The sequence below is a fragment of the Octodon degus genome, unplaced genomic scaffold, assembly GCF_000260255.1.
Source record: "Octodon degus isolate 3935 unplaced genomic scaffold, OctDeg1.0 scaffold00058, whole genome shotgun sequence".
NCBI classification, from domain to species: Eukaryota; Metazoa; Chordata; class Mammalia; order Rodentia; family Octodontidae; genus Octodon; species Octodon degus.
This window is the reverse complement of record NW_004524634.1, coordinates 610025-629178: the sequence shown is the minus strand read 5'-3', so window position 1 is coordinate 629178 and position 19154 is coordinate 610025. Positions and strand designations below refer to the sequence as shown.

Below are 19154 nucleotides of genomic sequence, written 5' to 3'. Positions count from 1 at the left end.
GATGTTTAAGTTGAAGGCTGCAGTCAGTAGAATGTGTTCAGTTGGTTTTCCTTGGCTTCTTAGATTTTAAAAAGCCGAACAAAGCATAGTTCTTCACTAACCTTAGAGTATTGTTCATAAAGTAAATAAAGGTCCCTGCACTGACATGACAACATGCCTATGGTCACCCTCTGTGTATGTACTTATTCATCAAAGTGTATTTTATTTCTTTACTTGGAAAGCACTTTTATAAGATCATCCTTTTGAGAAAGAAGTGGGCACGGAGAATCTCATTGTTCTCTTCCTTGAGTGCCATTGTCTGTGATCAAAAGGGAAAGTCTTAGTTGATCGGGTTTGTACAAATAAAATTCCAAGTCCATTTGCTTGTTTTCTACCTAGTACTTTTGTTTTTTCTTCTTCCTCACATTTGCACTTTAACAGGGGAGGGAGGAGTTGACGGCAAAAAAAGGCTGCCAACACTGCATGTGAGAGCAGCCTGCCCAAGGCACCGGAGGACAAGTCTGAGTCTTTCGGTCTTCCTTCTGACTTTCAGTACTTCCTGTGCCAGCTAAAAGTTGATGAGCTAAGTGAAGGCCTCTGCTAAGAGAACAGATCATTCCCAAAGCTGAGAGAAGCAGCTTTCACTGAGAGAAAAGATGTCTGTGAAAAGCTCTGTGTGATTGGACGTAGGATTTGGTTCACTTCTTATGGACAGGAAAGTTACTGCAGATCAGAACCGTATTCTCTTTGCTGGACATAGAATGTATAAGCTAATGCAAGAAATATTTATTTTTAAATAAGAATATTTTAATTCAGTGTTTTCATATTTGATTTTTCTTCATACATAAAATGTTAGAAATATAAAATATCTAGTTTCTTAATTTAATTGAAGCCATGAAAAGTACAGTTTAGAAATTAGGTGTCTCTAAATTGTTCCTTTCATGTATTATCTGTTATTACATTGAGATATATTATCTAGTAACTTTAGCTCAATAAAGCTTATTAGAGACAGTTAATGAAAATGAACTGACTAGAGCCAGAGACATTAAAGAAGCCTGAGGAAGATAATGACTAGAAAATGTGTCAGACTTATTATTTAGGAGAGAAGCCTCTAGGATAGAACTACTATTCTGTGGAGGAATACTTGTAAGTTATTAGTGCATTAGTAAGAGGTAGCCCTATTGACTGAGCCACAAGAGGGACCCTTGGAGACCATCTGCTTCATTTTACAGGTGCGGCCCCTGATTAACCTTAAAGTATGGTGATGAGAGAAAAAGCCTGGGCACCTGGTGTCTAATCCTTGCCAGGCACTTCATCTCTGGGAGCTGCTGTTACTTACTTATACAACAATAGGTTTGGACTAGATGGCCTTTAAAATTATAGAAGTGTAGTCCTAAATTTATATCATATGTTTAGAGGAACTATGAAGGATTTATATAATTCTGATGTTCTTCAGATGTCTTCTGTACACCTGCTATTACTAGAGCAGCATTTATGTGCTAGTGAATTATAATGAGCTTCTCGCTAACCTGGTTGGTCTTTCTTAGCTATCTGCAAAGAAGGCTAAGTCATCACAGAGTTTTGGATTATAGATTTTCATTTTCTCATATTATGCATGCGTGCATAGACACACACAGCTACCTACCTATTCCAGAAAGACAGTATCAGAGGATTTCTATTCTTTAAAATGTATGATTAAAAAACAGTATGAACAGGGATCTATCATTAAAATGTGAGAAAATACCATATTCATATATTTTTATTTGCTTTTATCCCAACTGTGAGAATAACTATACCAGAAAACATCATAAATTTTTCTCCCTGAACCAGGGATATGGGCTGGGACATGGCTTGTGCTCATACATTTTTGTATTTAAAGGATTAAAAAAATCAATGATGCCAAAAAAAAAAAAAAAAAAAAAAAAAAAAAAAAAAAAAAAAAAATGTATTCAGTACAGGATCTCAAAAAAAAAAAATTCTTTTTCTCCCTCACATTTGAATAATGAGATCACCAAATCCAATTCCTTATTTATTTATTTGTTTAGAGATAGGGTTTCACTATGGAGTTCAGGCTGGCCTCAAACTCACTTTCTAGCCCAGGCTGGACTCAAACTCACAACAATTCTTCTGCCTCATCCTCCCAAGTGCTGGGATTACAGACATGGGCCCCCCACCTAGCTCAAGTCCCAGTGTTTTTTTTTAAAGTCCTCAGAGAAAATAAAGTTTAAATATGCACTTCCTTGTAATTATTTCTTTACCAGACATATCAAAATTTTGACATCAAGTTGAATATTGTTCCATTCAAAAGTACCTAGTCTTACTTTGAAAGTTGATACGTATCCTGATAATACTGCTGCATTAAAGTTATTTTTGAAATTCCTCTTCTTAGAAATAACGTCAAGGAGGGAAGTAAGGTAGAAGAAAATCAGTTGCATTATCTAATTAGTATCACTTTTAGTATCTGACAGTAGATTGTTTTTCTTTCTTTCTTTCTTTTTTTTTTTTTTTTTTTTTTGCGGAACCGGGGATTGAACTCAGATCCTTGAGTTTGCTGGTCAAGCACTTATCCTACTGAGCCATCTCCCCGGCCCTAGATTGTTTTTCTTGATCCATTTATTTCACCAACCCTGTTTCTGAGTAAAATTTAGCTATTTCCAAAAAGTAAAATCACCCCAGTAAGATGGAGGGTAGTTACTATTGATAGTGGTAAAAGGAGAGGATCCCACAGAAAATTCCCAGAGAGGACATGATTGGTCTTAATTTCTTTGATACTCTGAATAAGGAAACTAAGTGATTTCCTAGTCTTTAGTGTACATTAGAAAATTGAAAGGTAGGCTTTTTGTTTGTTTGTTTCCCCAATACCTCTGAAACAGTGTGTCATTTTGTTCAGTGTCACTTGATGTTGTACTTGGATTCTCCTGATCAGGATTCTAGAATTTAGAGTGCTAGCAACTGGAGGAAAACAAGCTCTAGAAAAGAACCTGTTTTTCTCAAGGAACCAGTATTTTTGTTTTTAGTGTTCTTCTACTCTCTGACGGATAGCTGGTCGTTTTGATTCAAGCCAGTATAACTTTCCCAAGGTCAGGAATACACACATATTCTGTCTTCAGCAATGCTGTGGGAAATAGTGGGCCGTTGGGCCAAGAACCTAGAAGAATCTGCATTCACCCGAACAGATAAATGCTATTGATACCTTGGGCTTATGAATTGTTTACTTTTTCTTTTTCTTTCTCTCCCCCTTTCTTTCTCTCTCTTTCTTTTCCTTCCTTCCTTCTTTCCTTTCTTCCTTCCTTTTGTCTCAGTGAGGCCTAACCTTCTCAGTCTGTAAGATTGTCAGGGTCTTGTAGCCACTAATTTTGGGTTTGGGGTTCAAAACATGATAACAGTTCCCAGTATACTGAATTAAGCAAATAAGAAGCTGCCTAACAGAATACAAAAACTATTACCACATAGATAACTTAGAATGGAATTTTCACTGAAATACTCCAGATAATGCAAAGCTATCTCCTATTCCTCTCCAAAAAGTAATTTTACCAGTAAAGATCAGTTTGTTTGTTATTTTCCTGTATTGGTAGTGCTCCTGAAATTGGTTAGATTGGATCTCTTGAACTGGAATGAATCTGGGATGGCTTCCTCTTCAAATAATCCATAAGATTCTATTTTGTTTCTCTAGGGATCCTTTCATTAAGGTGGGAAAGGGAGATCCCAAGGGTAGCATCAACATATGCAAAGTTAGCAAGTGGTGGTAGTGGCTAGAATGGAAGACATTTTTTGGTTCTCATTCTGATGTAGTGTCCTGAACTTACCCTTCTCCTGTGAGTTTTCTGCTCTACCCTGTTGCACACCCATGTCATGTGGATGTATATTTACCATAGATCTTTAACCTGTCCTTCCCAAGAAAACAAAGCAAAGAGATGTACATGAAACTTATCTTATGCAGTGAGAAATGTGAAATCCAAGCATTGCTTTGCAAGTATTGTATAAATAACAATTCTGTAAACAAATTTCTTATATAAACATATAGGGAAATAAAGACTTTTATCTGTTCAAATGAGAGCATGATGTTTAGAGATGTAAATAATTCAAAATAGCTGTTGTCTTGAGCAGAAAAACCTGCTTTTGCAAAAGGGATTTAATTACACTATTGAATGACAATAAATACCAGTGGATAAGAAAAGTGTGAACATGTGTGAGACACACCAAAGACATTTGAATGAGTCATAGCCACGCTGGGGAATAAAACTTCTCATGGTCAAGTAGAAGAAAATATCTTAATCCAATATGTCAGAATTTTTGCACCTCCAAAGCTTGAGGTAAAATTGGTATAAACTCTTCATTGCTATTAGGCAGTTAGTTACAGCAAACAGGCTTTCCTGTTAGCACAAGGATATCTTCATGTGCAGTGACTCTTCACATTTTCCCAAGAACACACATAGTTCAAAAAAAAAAAAAAAAAGACCTTTAACTGCTAACAAGAATTGTTTCTATTTGCTGTTCTCATTTGATCTTTAGCTTACCTGATACCCGGGTCTCTTTAATTGAACATTTTAGGTTGAAAAAACAACTTTATGCCCAGAGAAAAATTGTTCTCATTTAATTGCCTTATAGGCTTGAGAGCCCAGCATCCATAGCCACTGATGGCCCAGATCCAGTTGTGAGTTTTACAGTAGCTGCCCAGAATATGGTAGAATAAAATGCTTACATTTATTTTCAAAGTCAATAAACCATAAACATCATCCCTTAATTCTTTGATTTAGTTCCAAGACTTTCACCTGAGGCTGCACTTGGGAAGTTCCTGTGAAGGGCTATTTTGCTTCCTATAGTCACTAACTACATGAGAAAGTTTCGCAATAGTCCATATCTTTAAGTATTTGGTAGGGATTATGTCTTTGCTATTTCCTTTAACTGTTCAGGGAATGGAGGGAAAAAAATTCTGATGTTTCAGATTAAGGAACATTCAGCTTGCAATTTAAGTTTTCTGGGTTTTGATTCCGTAGAGCAATCTAATGACCCTTATTTTGTCAATCAAATAAAACTTCCAGAGTCCCCCCACCCCAAATCATCTAGCACTTACTTTTGCTTGCTTTGGAAGTCAACAGGGACTAGCAAGGTCGGTTGTTGAGTCATCAGGCACTTTTGGGGGCTGCTTTGCTACTCCCTGAAACTCATGTGTTCTTATTGAAATCTTATGTAACTGAAAGCCTCAAAATAGACAAAAATAGAGTTGCCACTAAAGGTGGCATCAAAAAAGTGCTTTAACCTAGCATATAGTCCTACAAAGCCACCAAAAAAAGTATGTTTTGACTTCTTGCTTAATTTGGTGAACTAAATCAACATAAGAGCCATGAGCCAGTTTGAGAGAATTGTAACAAAATGCCTAATTTAGGCTCAATGCTAAGTAAGATTCTCTTATAGACCATGAGGCCCAACTCTGAGCCTAAGCCCCCGAGGAACAGGCTTGCTTTGAGTTCTGTGGTCACCAGTTATCTGCTGTGCATGTCATTGGTCACTAGAAGAACTGGTCCAAAGCTTGAGGTGAAATTGGTATAAACGCTTCATTGCTATTAGGCAGTTAGTTACATCAAAGAGGTTTTCCTGTTAGTACAAGGATATCTTCATATGCAGTGACTCTTCACATCATCCCAAGAACACACTCACTTATTATAAAAAAAAAAAAGACCTTTAACTGCTAACAAAACTTTGTATATATCTTCTGTTTACAGTTATTTAAAATCTCTTCATGTCTTAACTACCTTGTTTCTTCTGCAACCACCCCAGAATTCCCAAAGGGAATGTAGGTGTCTGAGCTTCCTCACATTCTCTGGCATTTCTTTGCCCTTTAGAGTGCCAGGCATGGAGAGTGCGATGGGTGGTCATAGTGTTGTACTCTTGGCGTCACTCTGCAACTCCTCCCAAAAGACAAAAGGCTCAGAGACTTGGTCTTTAAGGAAGATCCTCTGAATGTACTTTTCCAATTTTAAAAGGTAAATTGATGCTGAGAGAGAATAAATAACTCTTGTCCTTGTTTTGAAAGTCAAGAGACTAGTTTTTCCTTCATAGTTGATATTATGGTATTTTTTTTTGTGAGTGTGAACCGCAGAAAGTTGTTGGTGTTAAATATGATTTAGCCCATTATTCACCATGAAGGTCATAGACTGTGTTCTGAGTCGTAGGATTTTCCAAGTGGATTTTTCACCAAAAGTTCTCTTTTTAACAGAAGTAGGTTGGGTGAATTAGGCTGCTGCTTCTTCTTCTTCTTCTTCTTCTTCTTCTTCTTCTTCTTCTTCTTCTTCTCTCTTTTTTTTTTTTTGGAACCGGGGAGCTCAGGCCATTGCATTTGCCAGGGAAGCACTTATTCTACTGAGCCATCTCCCCAGCCCCAAGCTTGTTCTTCTTGTCTGATTCTGAATATGGAACACTCCTAGACCCAAACACAGTTCCCCAAATGGAACTTAGCACAGCAAGCATCCAAAGTGCTCCAGATCACGGAATCAACTCAGTGACTTGGTGTCATGTAGGTCATTAAGCAAAGTGAACACCTTGAGTATGGTTGGGTTCTGGTTTGGTTTGGGATTTTTGGAAATTTAAATTGAATACAGTCAAACCATCTTCCTTTTGGTAGCCTCTGCATACAAGTTTGTTTGACTGAATTCAATTTAAGTTTAAAAGAAAAGAAAGAAAAAATACTGACTCTAATTAGGATAGTGTTTGTTTTGATTATCGATCCATATAATGCCAGAGTTAGTCACTGGCTTGACTAAATTTTCCTTTTTTTTTTCCTAAAAGATATTTTGTTCTCTTGCATCAACTTTCAAGGTACTTTTGGAAGATGAGAAATTGTGCCTTAATTTTGGCACCTGAAACTTTGTCTAGCTGTTCATACACAAGAAAATAATATAAGGCACTTTAGGAACTTCTTTACCCCTTGAAGACTGGTGAATTTTATTTTGGAAAATTTTTTTTGCCTCCTTTTCATTTGAATTTCACTCAGAAATAATCATCTGGATACCACCAAAACAGATCTGATATCATATGCTCGCCTGAGAAGTTAGTTTGTGTCTTTCCATGGATATTCCTTGGGAGAAGGTGTTCTTGTTTCCTGTAAGCTCATTGGTGCTTTGGCATCACTATGTAACTGCACATATTAAAGTTGTAATGCAAGAGAAAAAACGTATTCTCTTCAAAATCACATTTTTAAAATGTTCTTCAGAAAGCCATCTTACATCAATATACAACTTAATTTAAAATTTAAATTTGGAATTCACTGAATGCACTCAAACTCCTAGAAGAGAAAATAAAATGGGTGAAAAAAATTGCTTAGTATGTTCTGAAAACAATATTTAGGGTCAGAACTGTTTTAAAAAGAATACTGCTAAAAAGTTACAGGATTCAACGAAACAGTATTTTTGTACCTTATAAAATGTTCAGATCTCTCTCTACATTCTCTTTACAATGTAATATCTAAGTAACTGGTTTCTCAATAAACTGATTTTAATGCCTCTTCTGTGTTCGGTGTGCTTAATTCAAGCAAAAACTTTAACGGGATAATTTTTAGTAGAAATAGCTGCAAGGTGTTTACATAGCAAGGGAGAGGGCCACTGTGGGAGGGATGATGGAATTCCACCTATACAGACATCCTGAGTCTTCTGTGGCTCCAGGTCTTCATACCAAATATTCTAATCCTGATGGGTTGGGAAACTCCACTGGTATCTCTTTATTGAGCCTATGATGAAATGATACCTTTATCCCCCACCGCCCTTTGTCTGGATTCTTCTTGCTTAGTTACATATGCCTTTTTCCTGCCCTCTTGCTAACATGTGCCCAATGACATACTTCTAACCTGCTAATATTTCTTGGAAGGTAAGCTCTCTTGCATTATGATAATTGTCTATTTGATTTTCAAAGCCAGAGCACCCTGAGGCACCTCTACCTCGAGAGCCGTAGACTAGTATATTGGAGCTTGTTGTTACTTCTGTAGTTACCCATGCATTGTACTCCTGCTTAAAGATCTCGGTGATGGATTCATTTAGGCAGAAGAGATCTTTGCTAACTTAGAAGACCAAAAACAAAATTCCATGGCCACTCCAACTGAAGGTGACTTTATTTCATAGCATTTTGATTCCATATCCTTCCCTTAGAAAGTACCTTCAGTATTTGTATTTGTGCACTCCGGTGCTCTGTGTAATGCTTGTGATATAAATTATCAAGCAAACTTGGATTTACTGAGCTGCCACACTCTGCTTCTTTACAGAGGGTCTGACCCTCTGCAGGTGGGGCAGATGGCCACAGGCCAGATGCTGAATTGGTTCATTCCCAGACAGCGTTTCTACATAATCCACAACTGTCGTGGTATAGGTGGAGATGAGTGACTGGGGTTTTTTGATTCCATTTTGAGCCGGTGCCAGGTAGAGCAGGTGTCTGTGCCTGGCCCGTTGAGTAGGAGCATTGTGTAGTTGTGCTGAATGTCTGTGTGCCTAACATCTTCATCTCCTTTCCTGCACATCGTGCCTTTCATGTTCCAAAATGTGAGATAGTGGTTGGTTGTGTTGCAGTTTGTGTGCAGTTTCCTTGCCTGACTTTTATTTTTTTATTTGTTCCTTTTCCATTTTCAACATCTATTATTTGGTCCCACGTTCTTTCTGCCGCGGGTTAACCATTAAATATTCCACAGAGAGTTGAAATGACCTACACATTAATTCTGCCTTTTGTGCTTTTCTAGGTCTCCAGAGAGAGCCCAATCCCTGTCCTGTAATCACTGTAGAGCACTTTAAAGAATCAGCGGACATTAAAGGCCTTCCCCTGTATCCAGACCCCTCCAGAGTACCTGCCACAAAGATTCAGAACAACTTAGAATCTGACTACTTGGCCAGAGATGGCCCTTCAAGCAACAGTTCTTTCCACAGCAGTGAAGAGGAAGGGACTGACTTGGAGGGAGACATACTAGACTGCAGTGGGTCTCGACCTCTCCTTTTGGAGTCTGAAGAAGAGGAGGAAAACTGCAAGCCTCCCCAGGGGAAGCTGGGAGGAGCCGGTCCATTTGCCCAGCCTGAAGTCTCTACTGAGCAAGCAAAGGCAGTGCAAGGTGAAAGAAAGAGCCAGTTCCGGTCCCTCCCACAGCCAGCCGCTGATGGGTGTGGTGAGCCAGATGTTTTTGCTACAGCCCCTTTCAAAAGCTCAAGGGTTCCAACTGATGACATGGACATCTTCTCCAAAGCCCCATTTGTCTGCAAGGGTGATGTGACTCCCTCCCAGCCAGAGGAGGTGGATGTATTCTTGAGAGCTCCTTTTACCAAGAAGAAGAGCATGGAGGAGTTACCAGTTGCCCAGAACTCCTCCCAGGAGCTACCTGCACAGGCCAGTCTCCTCAGTCAGGCAGGTGATGTCCCTCTGTTTTCAGGCCGTGAGAGAGCAGGGTATCCCTCTGTCCAAGCTCAGTATTCCATGGCCGGTTTTGTGCAACAATCTAACCTTGCCTCCCATTCTCCACAAGCAGCAGACCATCTTGACAACATCTCTCCCATGGGATCCTCCGTGGAACCTGGAGCCCCTGCTAATGACAGAAATAAAGGACCTCAGCCCCAGAAAGAAGCTGGCTCTGGACCAGTGGCTGGCAAACCATTCCGCCCCCAATCATTATCCAAATATTCACGTCACTATAGCCCTGAAGATGAGCCAACTCCTGAAGTCCAGCCCATTGCTGCCTACAAAATTGTTTCACAGACCAATAAGCAGTCAATAGCTGGCTCTGTTTCCATCACCTCCCTCTCCTCCAGGACTACGGAGTTGCCAGCTACTGATCCTTTTGCTTTAGCACCCTTTCCTTCCAAAGCAGGCAAGCAGAAACCCTAGGAGCAGGACCTGAGCAGTACTCTCTTCACGTGCCCCACCAGTACCTACCATACCACTCCCTCGGAACTTTCCTAAGAAGAAATATTATGTTATTATCTCTCAACCCTTTAAGTTAACAATCTCAATTGCCATGATACTGAGATGAAGCCCCTTTTAAGTTATGCCTGTTTCTTTTGTTTCTATTGAGTTCTGGACATTCAGGCAATTCTATTTCCTTCACAGAGGCCTCCCACCTCCACTAAAAACTTTTTTTTAACCCAGACATTGTTTTAATCTAGGAATATTTTACCCAGATCCCCAGGGGCCAAAACTCTTGATAGTTTTAATTCCTGCAGTTCCTGTTGAGTCATGTTCATTGAAGAGTCAAGATGAATTCCTCCAGGACTTTATTTAAAACTTGAAAAGGAGAAATTTCTAGAAAAAAAGAACTATACAAGTCTTGTGCTTCAAGAGAAAGTATAATCCCGCAGCTACTAATCATTCCTATAGAACCAGCAGCTCTTGAAGGATTTTGTGGATTTGAGTCTGTGCAAGCCAGGCTGAGCCTTGAGCATATGTCTGTGGGTGTGTGATGTGTGTCAGATGCTATCCTGGCTTCACATGTGCTAGGAAGAGTATGGGAGAACTGTGCTCATGTCCAGTCATCTGGGCAGGGCCTTCCCCACATCCATACTTTTTAAAATTAATATGGATGCATAGGCTGTGTGTGTGTGTGTGTGTGTGTGTGTGTGTGTGTGTGCATTTGTGCTCACAGGAAGCATTTTCCTTAAGTAAATCCTGTCCCACCACGCCTACCTCTGCAGTTGAATCACTCATTGACTGGCATTTGCCTGCTGACCTCACTGACTTGAACCGTGGTTTTTTGTTTTTTGTTTTTAAATCTAATGACAAAATTGAATTTATTGGAAGGTGTAGGGAAATCTTGTTGGAGCTGAGATTTCAGAGCAGATTTCTTTCTTCTCTAGAATTTTCTCCTTGTTATTAACAGATTCTGTTTACTAGCTTGGGAATGTAGCTCAGAGGTAGAACACTTGCGTAGCACACCCAAGGGCCCAGGATTCCATCCCTGGTGTGGGGAAAAGAAAGTATAAATTGTATTTACCTGGTTGTGAAAAAATTGTCCTTTTTGTTTTCCCCCCTCTAAACAGTAGAAAAGTACCTTCTTTATGGTTCTCTGTTCTAAGTATCTAGACCCAATGCAGTCATTACAGAATTCATTGTGAGAGAAGGCTGTGAACTAGATTTGCTTGTTTTATTTTGTTTTTGTTCCTTGTCCTGTTTCTCTACTGCCTTTTGAGGAAATAGTGGATCTGGGACACTAAATAAATTTGGAAGAATAGAAAACAGTTGAGTTAGCTAGTGATTGCAAAGTACATTCTGTACGCTCCATATATGTTAAAGTAGGGCAAACAGGTGATGTTTTTGAAAGTATCTTTTATTTCTGGAAGATCTGACTCATTTCTAGCTTTTTTCATGCCCTTTGTTTTTAGCGCCCTAAAATCAAACCTACGTGCTGATGGGAAGATTTCTGCTGAGGAAGTTCAATTAAATGGAACGAGTTGCTGCATCAAGTTTCAACCTGAGAGCTTCCTGTGACTTCTAGTAAATGTTAGCAGTTTCTCCATTAACAGGAGAAGTTCAGAGAGTTGTGTACCAAAACAGATTAGTGATTTAAAATTACTGAAAATTCATCCCAAAAGCCTAAATGCCAAGCTCCACTATAATTGATGGGATATTGGGGGTGGGGGCTCAGTGATAGAGCATATGCTAAGCATACATGAAGCCATGGGTTCAATCCAAAGAACCAAAAACTAAAATTCAGGAATCATGACAGTAAAATAAAAATAATAATTTTCAATCTTTTTGTGTCCACCCCCCCCCCTTTTTTTTTAAAGTTTTGTTGATTGAACACAGGTTCTCATACGTGCTGGGCAAGGTCTGTCACTGAGCTACATAGCCCAACACTTTAAAAAAAAATAATCTCCCATCTATTACAAATGTCCCAGTTAAAAGATAAACGTAGGTAATTGGGTCAGAGCCACCGGCAGTGGTTTTCCAGCCAAGGTCTCAACTGTGCCTGAAACCTTTCACTTTGGTAGATGCTTAATGTTTATTCTAACAATTTGCTTTTTCCCAATTTTTTTTTCTGTGTAACAGTGGATGCAGAATTGTCTTTCTGTTGAATGGTTTTGGCTATTGCACAAATGAACCTTGGTACCCTAAACTCCTCTATGGTAGTTATCAAGTGAACTCCTCAAAGACATGTCCTAGGAGGGACAGAATACTCAGGGAGTGTTCTTGCCCAAAATCACAATCTTGTTAGGTCTGGTGGTACACACTTGTAATCCAAGCTACTTGGAAGGATGAGTCAAGAGGATTGTTTGAGCCTAGGAGTTAAAGGCCACCCTGAACAACATGCACGTGTCTTTTAAAAAGGAAAAAAAAAAAAAAGTAAAAGAAAAGAAACTTAAACGTGGGAGGTCATTCTAATTCATTTTTCCAAACATGATTATTTCATAATAGTCCTCCAAAATGTTTTTTCTTTGTTTAATTGATTGTTCCTCCCAATCCAGTGTCCATTTTAATTCTCAAGATACAAATCCAAATGAGATTATAGTGATTTTATTATGTGGTAGAATGATTTGGGAAGCCGGGTCTTGTTACCCTTTTGTACTCTATTGGAGACCTACAATAGTTAGAAACTATATACCTTATTTGACTAGGGAAATGAATGTAACTGTATGTAGTTTTTTCTATACAGTGATGCATGAAATATTTTGTATATTATTAATGATGTATTCCGAAGACTAGAACTATGGTAGGGTTTTATTGCCTTCCTACTGATTGTCTTTGGATCATACAGGATAAATCTGTCATTTAAAAATTAAGTGCCCTTGCCAGAGATCTTCCTGAATCTAGAAATCTGGAAAATTTCATTGTAAGGAAAATCAGGATTGCTTGGGGTGCTATGAATTAGTAGCAATACATGTTTCTAGTATCTATACTGCAACAGTTTGAAATATAAAAGGAAAAAGAAAATATATGTCCATAAAATACTGCATTTTTAAAAAAAAAATTGTGTTGTATGTTGTTTGGTTTACACATTTGTTAAATATAGGAAACTGTGACCTCTCATTTCAGTGGAAAGCAATGAGAGAGCATATATTTAGAGCATTGAGCCACACTATGCACTGATGAGTAATGCCCAGTAGCAGGCACTTTTGAACTAATGAAGTTAGCTCCCATGTTCCACCATTTTCTTGATTTGGATTACATACAGCTTTTGAACTCCAAATTTATGGTTAAGTAAGAAAGATGAAAAAACAAAATTTGAAAAAGCAAAACCCACCAAAATTTGATACTTAAGTCATAAGCTCTATTTGGTTAGAGCTCACTCTTAAGTTGAAACTCTCATATGTAGGCAGATGTGTATGTTTATAGGAGCATGTTGTATCTGAATTTCATCTGGTAGCTAAACACTCTAAACTTTGAACAAAGATAATGGCTTACTACTTAATAAGTTTTAGAATATGTACACATCAATATTTTCAACTACCTGGTAGACATTTCACTGATACCTAAAGTGTTAGCTTTATAATCACCAGAGTGAACTGATGATAGAAACTTAGTATTTTTCTTTCATGAAGAAAAGTAATCTGAACATACCAGGTTATATATAATATATATGCATTGTATCAAATAGGAAATTGTATTATAGGAAATTAAGAAAGATTCTGTGCTCTCCAAAGCTTCTTGACTAAAATGAAGTCATTTGGGTCCCTTAAAAAAAATTATTGTGTGCTGGGCTGCAGAGATAGCTCAGTAGTCTACATGCCTGCCTAGGCCAGCTCAAGGCCTTGGGTGCACTGAACCAGCCACCAAGACCAGGCGTGGTGACACACGCCTGTCATCCCAGCACTGGGGCGGCTGGAACAGGAGGATCACTACGAGTCTGAGCTGCATAGTGAGACCCTGTACCAAATACATTAAAAAAAAAAAATTACTCTTTGCTGTGTCTTTAGAAGTGAAATTGGAGAAAACATTTCATGAGAAGCCTGGAACCCAAATTATTTTGATGAGCAGCACACAGGAGCATCACAGCAAAAGGTGGCGGAACCCCCTTGGTGATGTCTGTAACAAGCCCAGGTTCCCTTGTCCAATCCTTGTCTGCAGAAGTAAACATTGGCTGTTTTATATTGAATCAGTAGTTTTCCATTGTCTTTGTCAACCAATACTTTTTTAGCCAGCAGAACACTTGAAAACTTATTATTGAAAACTTCACAAAATGCTTCATAATAAGTGGTATCTAGTTGGCAACTTTCTGCCCTATCCCTAGGAAGTCTCGTGCCTTCATCATTGATGCACTCATCATTCCTCTTATTTCTGCCATGCTAATAGAGGGATGATAAGAGGTACTGTTGAGCCATCATTCTAACTCTTAGTTGCCTCCCTTGTGACATATAATAGTTTAAGTTTCAGTCCAGCCAGTGACAATCTCACTAAGTAACCGAAATGGCTTGCCTTCTCTATTTCTCGTGAATAGAATATAGAGCAGGATTGGCTGGTTCCCAGCCTTACTCTACGGAGACCTAACCCGCTCCTTTATCTCACCCGGAGTGCAGGACCGAGTTTATATGTAAAGGGGTTCTGAGATTGCTAGTAAAACGAGGTAAACGTTAACTGCGTGAAGTCAAGTCAGTGTTATCCAGATTGCACTGTAAAAGAACTATGTGGCAAGGAATTATAGAAATGCTTTTTACCAATATTAGTTGATTTATGGTTGAGGGTATAGCTCAGTGGTAGAGCACATGCCTAGTATGCACAAGGTCCTGTGTTTAATTCCTAACACCAAAAATATTTTTAAAAAATAGAATAGACCTTGGGGGTGAAGGGAGACAATGCAGCCTTTTCCCACAAAAATGGCAAATCAGTTGTATTCTCTGAATCTACCAAAGATTCCTGTTGGAGGAGTGTGACTGGAGTGTGTGTCTGAGTGTCTGTGCCTATGTGCTTGCACATGTTCCCCCATGCTTGCTTCCATAGTATTAATTCCACTCCTAATAAAAGCATCCAAAGAATATTGAGACGTTACCATGAAGTATCTGGCATGACTAAATTCAATTCCCTTCGCCAAAAGCTCAAAATTAGAACCAGAGTTGTTTTCAGTAGAGGTGGGGGCAGTTGGCTCTTCACTGCCTTAGCCTCCTTAAGTAAGCTGATCTACAAGGTGAGATTTGGTAGGGCGTGTCTTGTCCTAAGGGCTCATTGGAAGCATTTAGAGGACAGTGGTAACCAGCCACCCCAAGATCTGCAAGGTGTTACTTTAAATGAGGGAACATTTAATGTCTTTTTTTAAGGGAATAGAAACCAAATAAATGACAAGGACCATTCTTATTCCATGGAGAAAAGATGAACTCTGGTGACTGTTCTAGGTTTGACTCGGTAAGGGAGTCTGTTCTGATACAAGGAGTATTGAGAGCATCAGGTCTCAGCAAACAGGAATGTGCAAACAATCTCAAGGGCTGTGAACAAGGAAAAGGAAGGGGGAAAAACAGTCAACAGTTTTTGCAATACCTCTTATTTGCAGACTTGGACTTATGTTATTGCACTCTTGGTGTGATCTATCTTATGTATCTGATAGTTTTATGAATAAATGTTTTGAGTTGTAAACTCCTATATACTTTATTAAAATGAACCTAATTAAATGGCTATACTTTGTTTTTTCTTAAATGAGATCTTAATTGAAATGAAGATTTGTAGTTGTGAATGATGTCTAGGCATATTTCACTAGTACAATGTCTAGTAATACATTATTAATACTCCTAAAGAGAGACCAACATTAACAAAAGTGTTAGGAAAAAATGAACGTAAGAATTTAAAAAATGCTTACTGTGAGAGTGAAACTTCCTGTCCATTCTCCTTTCCAAATTTGGGACAGTAACAGTGACATTTGACAACTTTAAGTAGTTCAGACTTACACTGAGCTTTCTTCAAGATGTGGGGTATGGCTGACAGAGTGGCTTGGCCCTGCCTGCAAGTGGCAAACATACTCCTGCAGGGTGGGCTGTTTGCATTCACCCTTTGCTGGCTTCCTTGTGCCTAAGACTGATGAGACATCAGCCAGGGAGGAGCTGCTGTATAGTGCCTCCTGAGAGCCAGGAGGAAGAGACCAAAGCCGCAGTCAGATGGTTTAGATCTGTTTGTCCAGGTAGAAGCCAGACTCTCTGTTTTCCCTTACCCTGTATTAGGGTTAAATCTGGGCTTGGGTAGCATAGGAGTCCAAGTAGTTTTCAGTCTGCTCTTGCATGAGTTTGTTGCCTACAGACCCTGAAGGAGTTTCCACATTCCTTTCTGCATGCAGCCCAGGTCTGTAGCAGTGGGATTTGGGGACCAGGACCAATGTCCATGATGGTGAAACTAGTAGTTATACCAAATGCCCAAGTCACATCTTCTTTCAAAGCAGGACTTTTTGTCCCTAAGTGCAGACTATTGAAAACTGAAATTATCAGAGGAAAATTGTTTATAGTTTTCTTATTAACTCACCCTTTATTCCATTCATAATAATTTAACCTGCAGAAACAAAATTTAATATAACTAAAACTATGCATGGTTAAAAATTGATGAAATGGAATATTGACATACTGTACTTTGGGGGCTCAGGAAGGAAGATTGCAAGTTCAATTCTGGCCTGAGCAATTTAACCATTTATCGAGACTCTCAAATTTTTTAAAAAGGAGCACTGTGGATATAGCTCAGTGTGAAGGCCTTGGTTTCAATCCCCAGTACTGGAGAAATAAATTGGAATTTAATAGGTACAGTGTATACTAGGGAACCTAGTTACAGATTTAGTTCATTAGTAAAAGACTGCATTATTAATAAACTTCAAATAAACCAAAAATAGACTCAAAGTATATAATATATATAGATATGTGTGTATATAATATATATATATATATATATGACTAGATCTCAATGAAAATAATTATAAGATAAGAATGTATAGGAGGGGCTGGTGAGATGGCTCAGTGGTCTAAAGCACCTACTTAGAACAAGCTTAGCTACGGCAAGGGACCACGGTTCAATCCCCCAGCACCACATGCCAGCCAGCCCCGCCCCCTGGTGGGCTGAGCTGGCCACACACGCACACACACACACACACACACATAAATAAATAAATAAAATTTTAAAAAAAAGAGTTTTAAAGAATGTATAGGAAATTGATCCAAGAATTGCCCTAACAGTTGCTTATTAGTTTTTCCACATTTATTTGTTCTAATGCTTAGAACCTGGAAATGTTAACTTGCGTGGTAAGAGGGATTTAGCATATGTGATGAAGCTTTTATTTATTTTTTTTGTGGGACCAGGGATCGAACTCAGGACTTTGCACTTGCCAGGCAAGCACTTATTCCACTGAATTATCTCCCCAGCCCCAAAGAAATTAATTACCTTACTTTTTTTTGGGGGGGGTGCCTTCAGGGCAGGGCTGGCACGGTACATGGTACCAGGGATTGAGGGGATCAAACCCAGTCCCCTGTGCCTGCCTACGCAGGCGCTTTAGACCACTGAGCTGTCTCGCTGGCCCTTGAAGCATTTTGAGAAAGGGAGACTTCTGGATTATTCAGGTGGGGTTTAAGGTAGTTACAGCATCCTGTAAGAGAAACACTGGTGTTTTTATTGGTTTTGGTTTTATTTGTGTTTTTTGTTTGGTTGATTGATTTTTTTTTAATGTATTTGGTACAGGGTTTCACTAAGCAGCTTGGACTCATAGTGATCCTCCTGTTTCAGCCTCCCCAGCACTGGGATTACAGGTGTGCACCACCACGGTGGTGTTGGCTGGCTCGGTGTGCCCAGGGGTGGGGCCAGTGCATGATTTTTGTTTTTTTTTCAGATATGGACTCACCAGTTTAGGCTGGCCATGAACTGGTGATCCTCCTGCCTCTCCCCCCTTAGTACCGGGATTATAGGGGGGCACCAGCACAACTCAGGTGAAATCAGAGTTAGGGAAGGCAGCAGTGGTATGATGGAAACAAAGAGTGGAGCATACACTGTTTATTTTGTTGGGTTTTTTTTTTTTTTTTTTAACTGTTTAGTACAAGGTCTCACTACACCGCTTGGACCCATAGTGATCCTCCTGTTTTCAGCCTCCCAATCCCTGGGATCACAGGTGTGTGCCACCACGCCCAGTTTCAATCACTGGTCTCAGTGTGCCCCGGGAGCAGGGCCAGCACTGCATGCTGAGGATCAAAACCCAGACCCTGCGTCCACCTAAGCAGGCACTGTAATCCACTGAGCTATTTGGCCGGCCCTTGTTGGATTCTTTTTTTTTTTTTTTTTGAGATGGTGTTTCACTCTGTTCCTAAACTGACCCCAAATTCCTGGGCTCAAGACATCTTTCCTAGCCTTCTGAAGTAACTGGGTCTATATAACTGTGCCAGGCTTAGAAGATGCCCTTTGAGGGTTGAAGAAGCCAAGGAATTTAAGCAACGCAGCCACTAGAAGCTGAAAGGCAAGGAAATGTTCTTCCCTTAAAGCCTCCTGAAGATATGTTGACACCTTGCCTTTTGTCCAGTGAAAATTACTTCAAACTTCTGACCTCCAGGCTGTAATCCCCTAAATGCTGTAATTTAATACACCAATAACAGGAAAATAATAGCAATATTAGCATTATTAGTTTAACCAGTAACTGTGACTCCGTCATGTGGTAATGGCACAGTTCACTCAGCCCAATAGACTTCAATTTGAGATTCTTCTTGACAACACACACTTAGCAATTTTTTTAACATATTTAGTACGGGATTTCCCTACACAGCTCCGATTCATAGTGAGCTTCTTGTTTTCAGCCTCCCCAGCCTTAGGATTACAGGCGTGTGCCACTATGTGCAATCTCACACTTGGGATTAAGCCCAGGACTCTCACACTGAACTAACTATATCCCTCTTCTAAATATTTGCTCGGGCTTGACAATCTAAGCACCTGCCTGGCAAGTGCAAGGACCCAGGTTCAGTGGCACAGCACGCGGTGCTGGCCACTGAAACCTGATGTAGTGGCGCACACCTGTAATCCAATGCTGGAGAGGCTGAGACAGGTGGATCACTATGAGTCCAAGCTGTGTAGTGAGACCCTGTACCAAAGAAATAAATAAAAATATTAATTTTTTTCTTTTAAATTTTGAGACAGAGTCTTGCTAAATTGCCCAAGCTGGACTTGAATTTGCCATCTTCCAGCCTAAGCGTTGCAGAGTGTTGGGATTGCAGGTGTGGGCTACCTCACCTGGCTCCTGGACACTTTTAAATATTTGTCTTTATATTTTATATATGGAATTGACT

General features: G+C 39.4%; 1 protein-coding gene across 7 annotated transcripts in view; it reads left to right on the top strand.

Moving 5' to 3' along the window:
• Window positions 1-11647, top strand: part of Aak1 (AP2 associated kinase 1) — a 188248-nt gene extending 176601 nt beyond the window's left edge. For all 7 annotated transcript variants that reach the window (XM_023718386.1, XM_023718385.1, XM_023718384.1 and 4 more), the window contains one exon: window positions 8699-11647. In XM_023718386.1, the coding sequence (XP_023574154.1) occupies window positions 8699-9828 (1130 nt within the window). In that variant the 3' untranslated portion in view covers window positions 9829-11647. The remainder of the gene's footprint in view (window positions 1-8698) is intronic.
• The last annotated feature ends 7507 nt before the right edge of the window (window positions 11648-19154 follow it).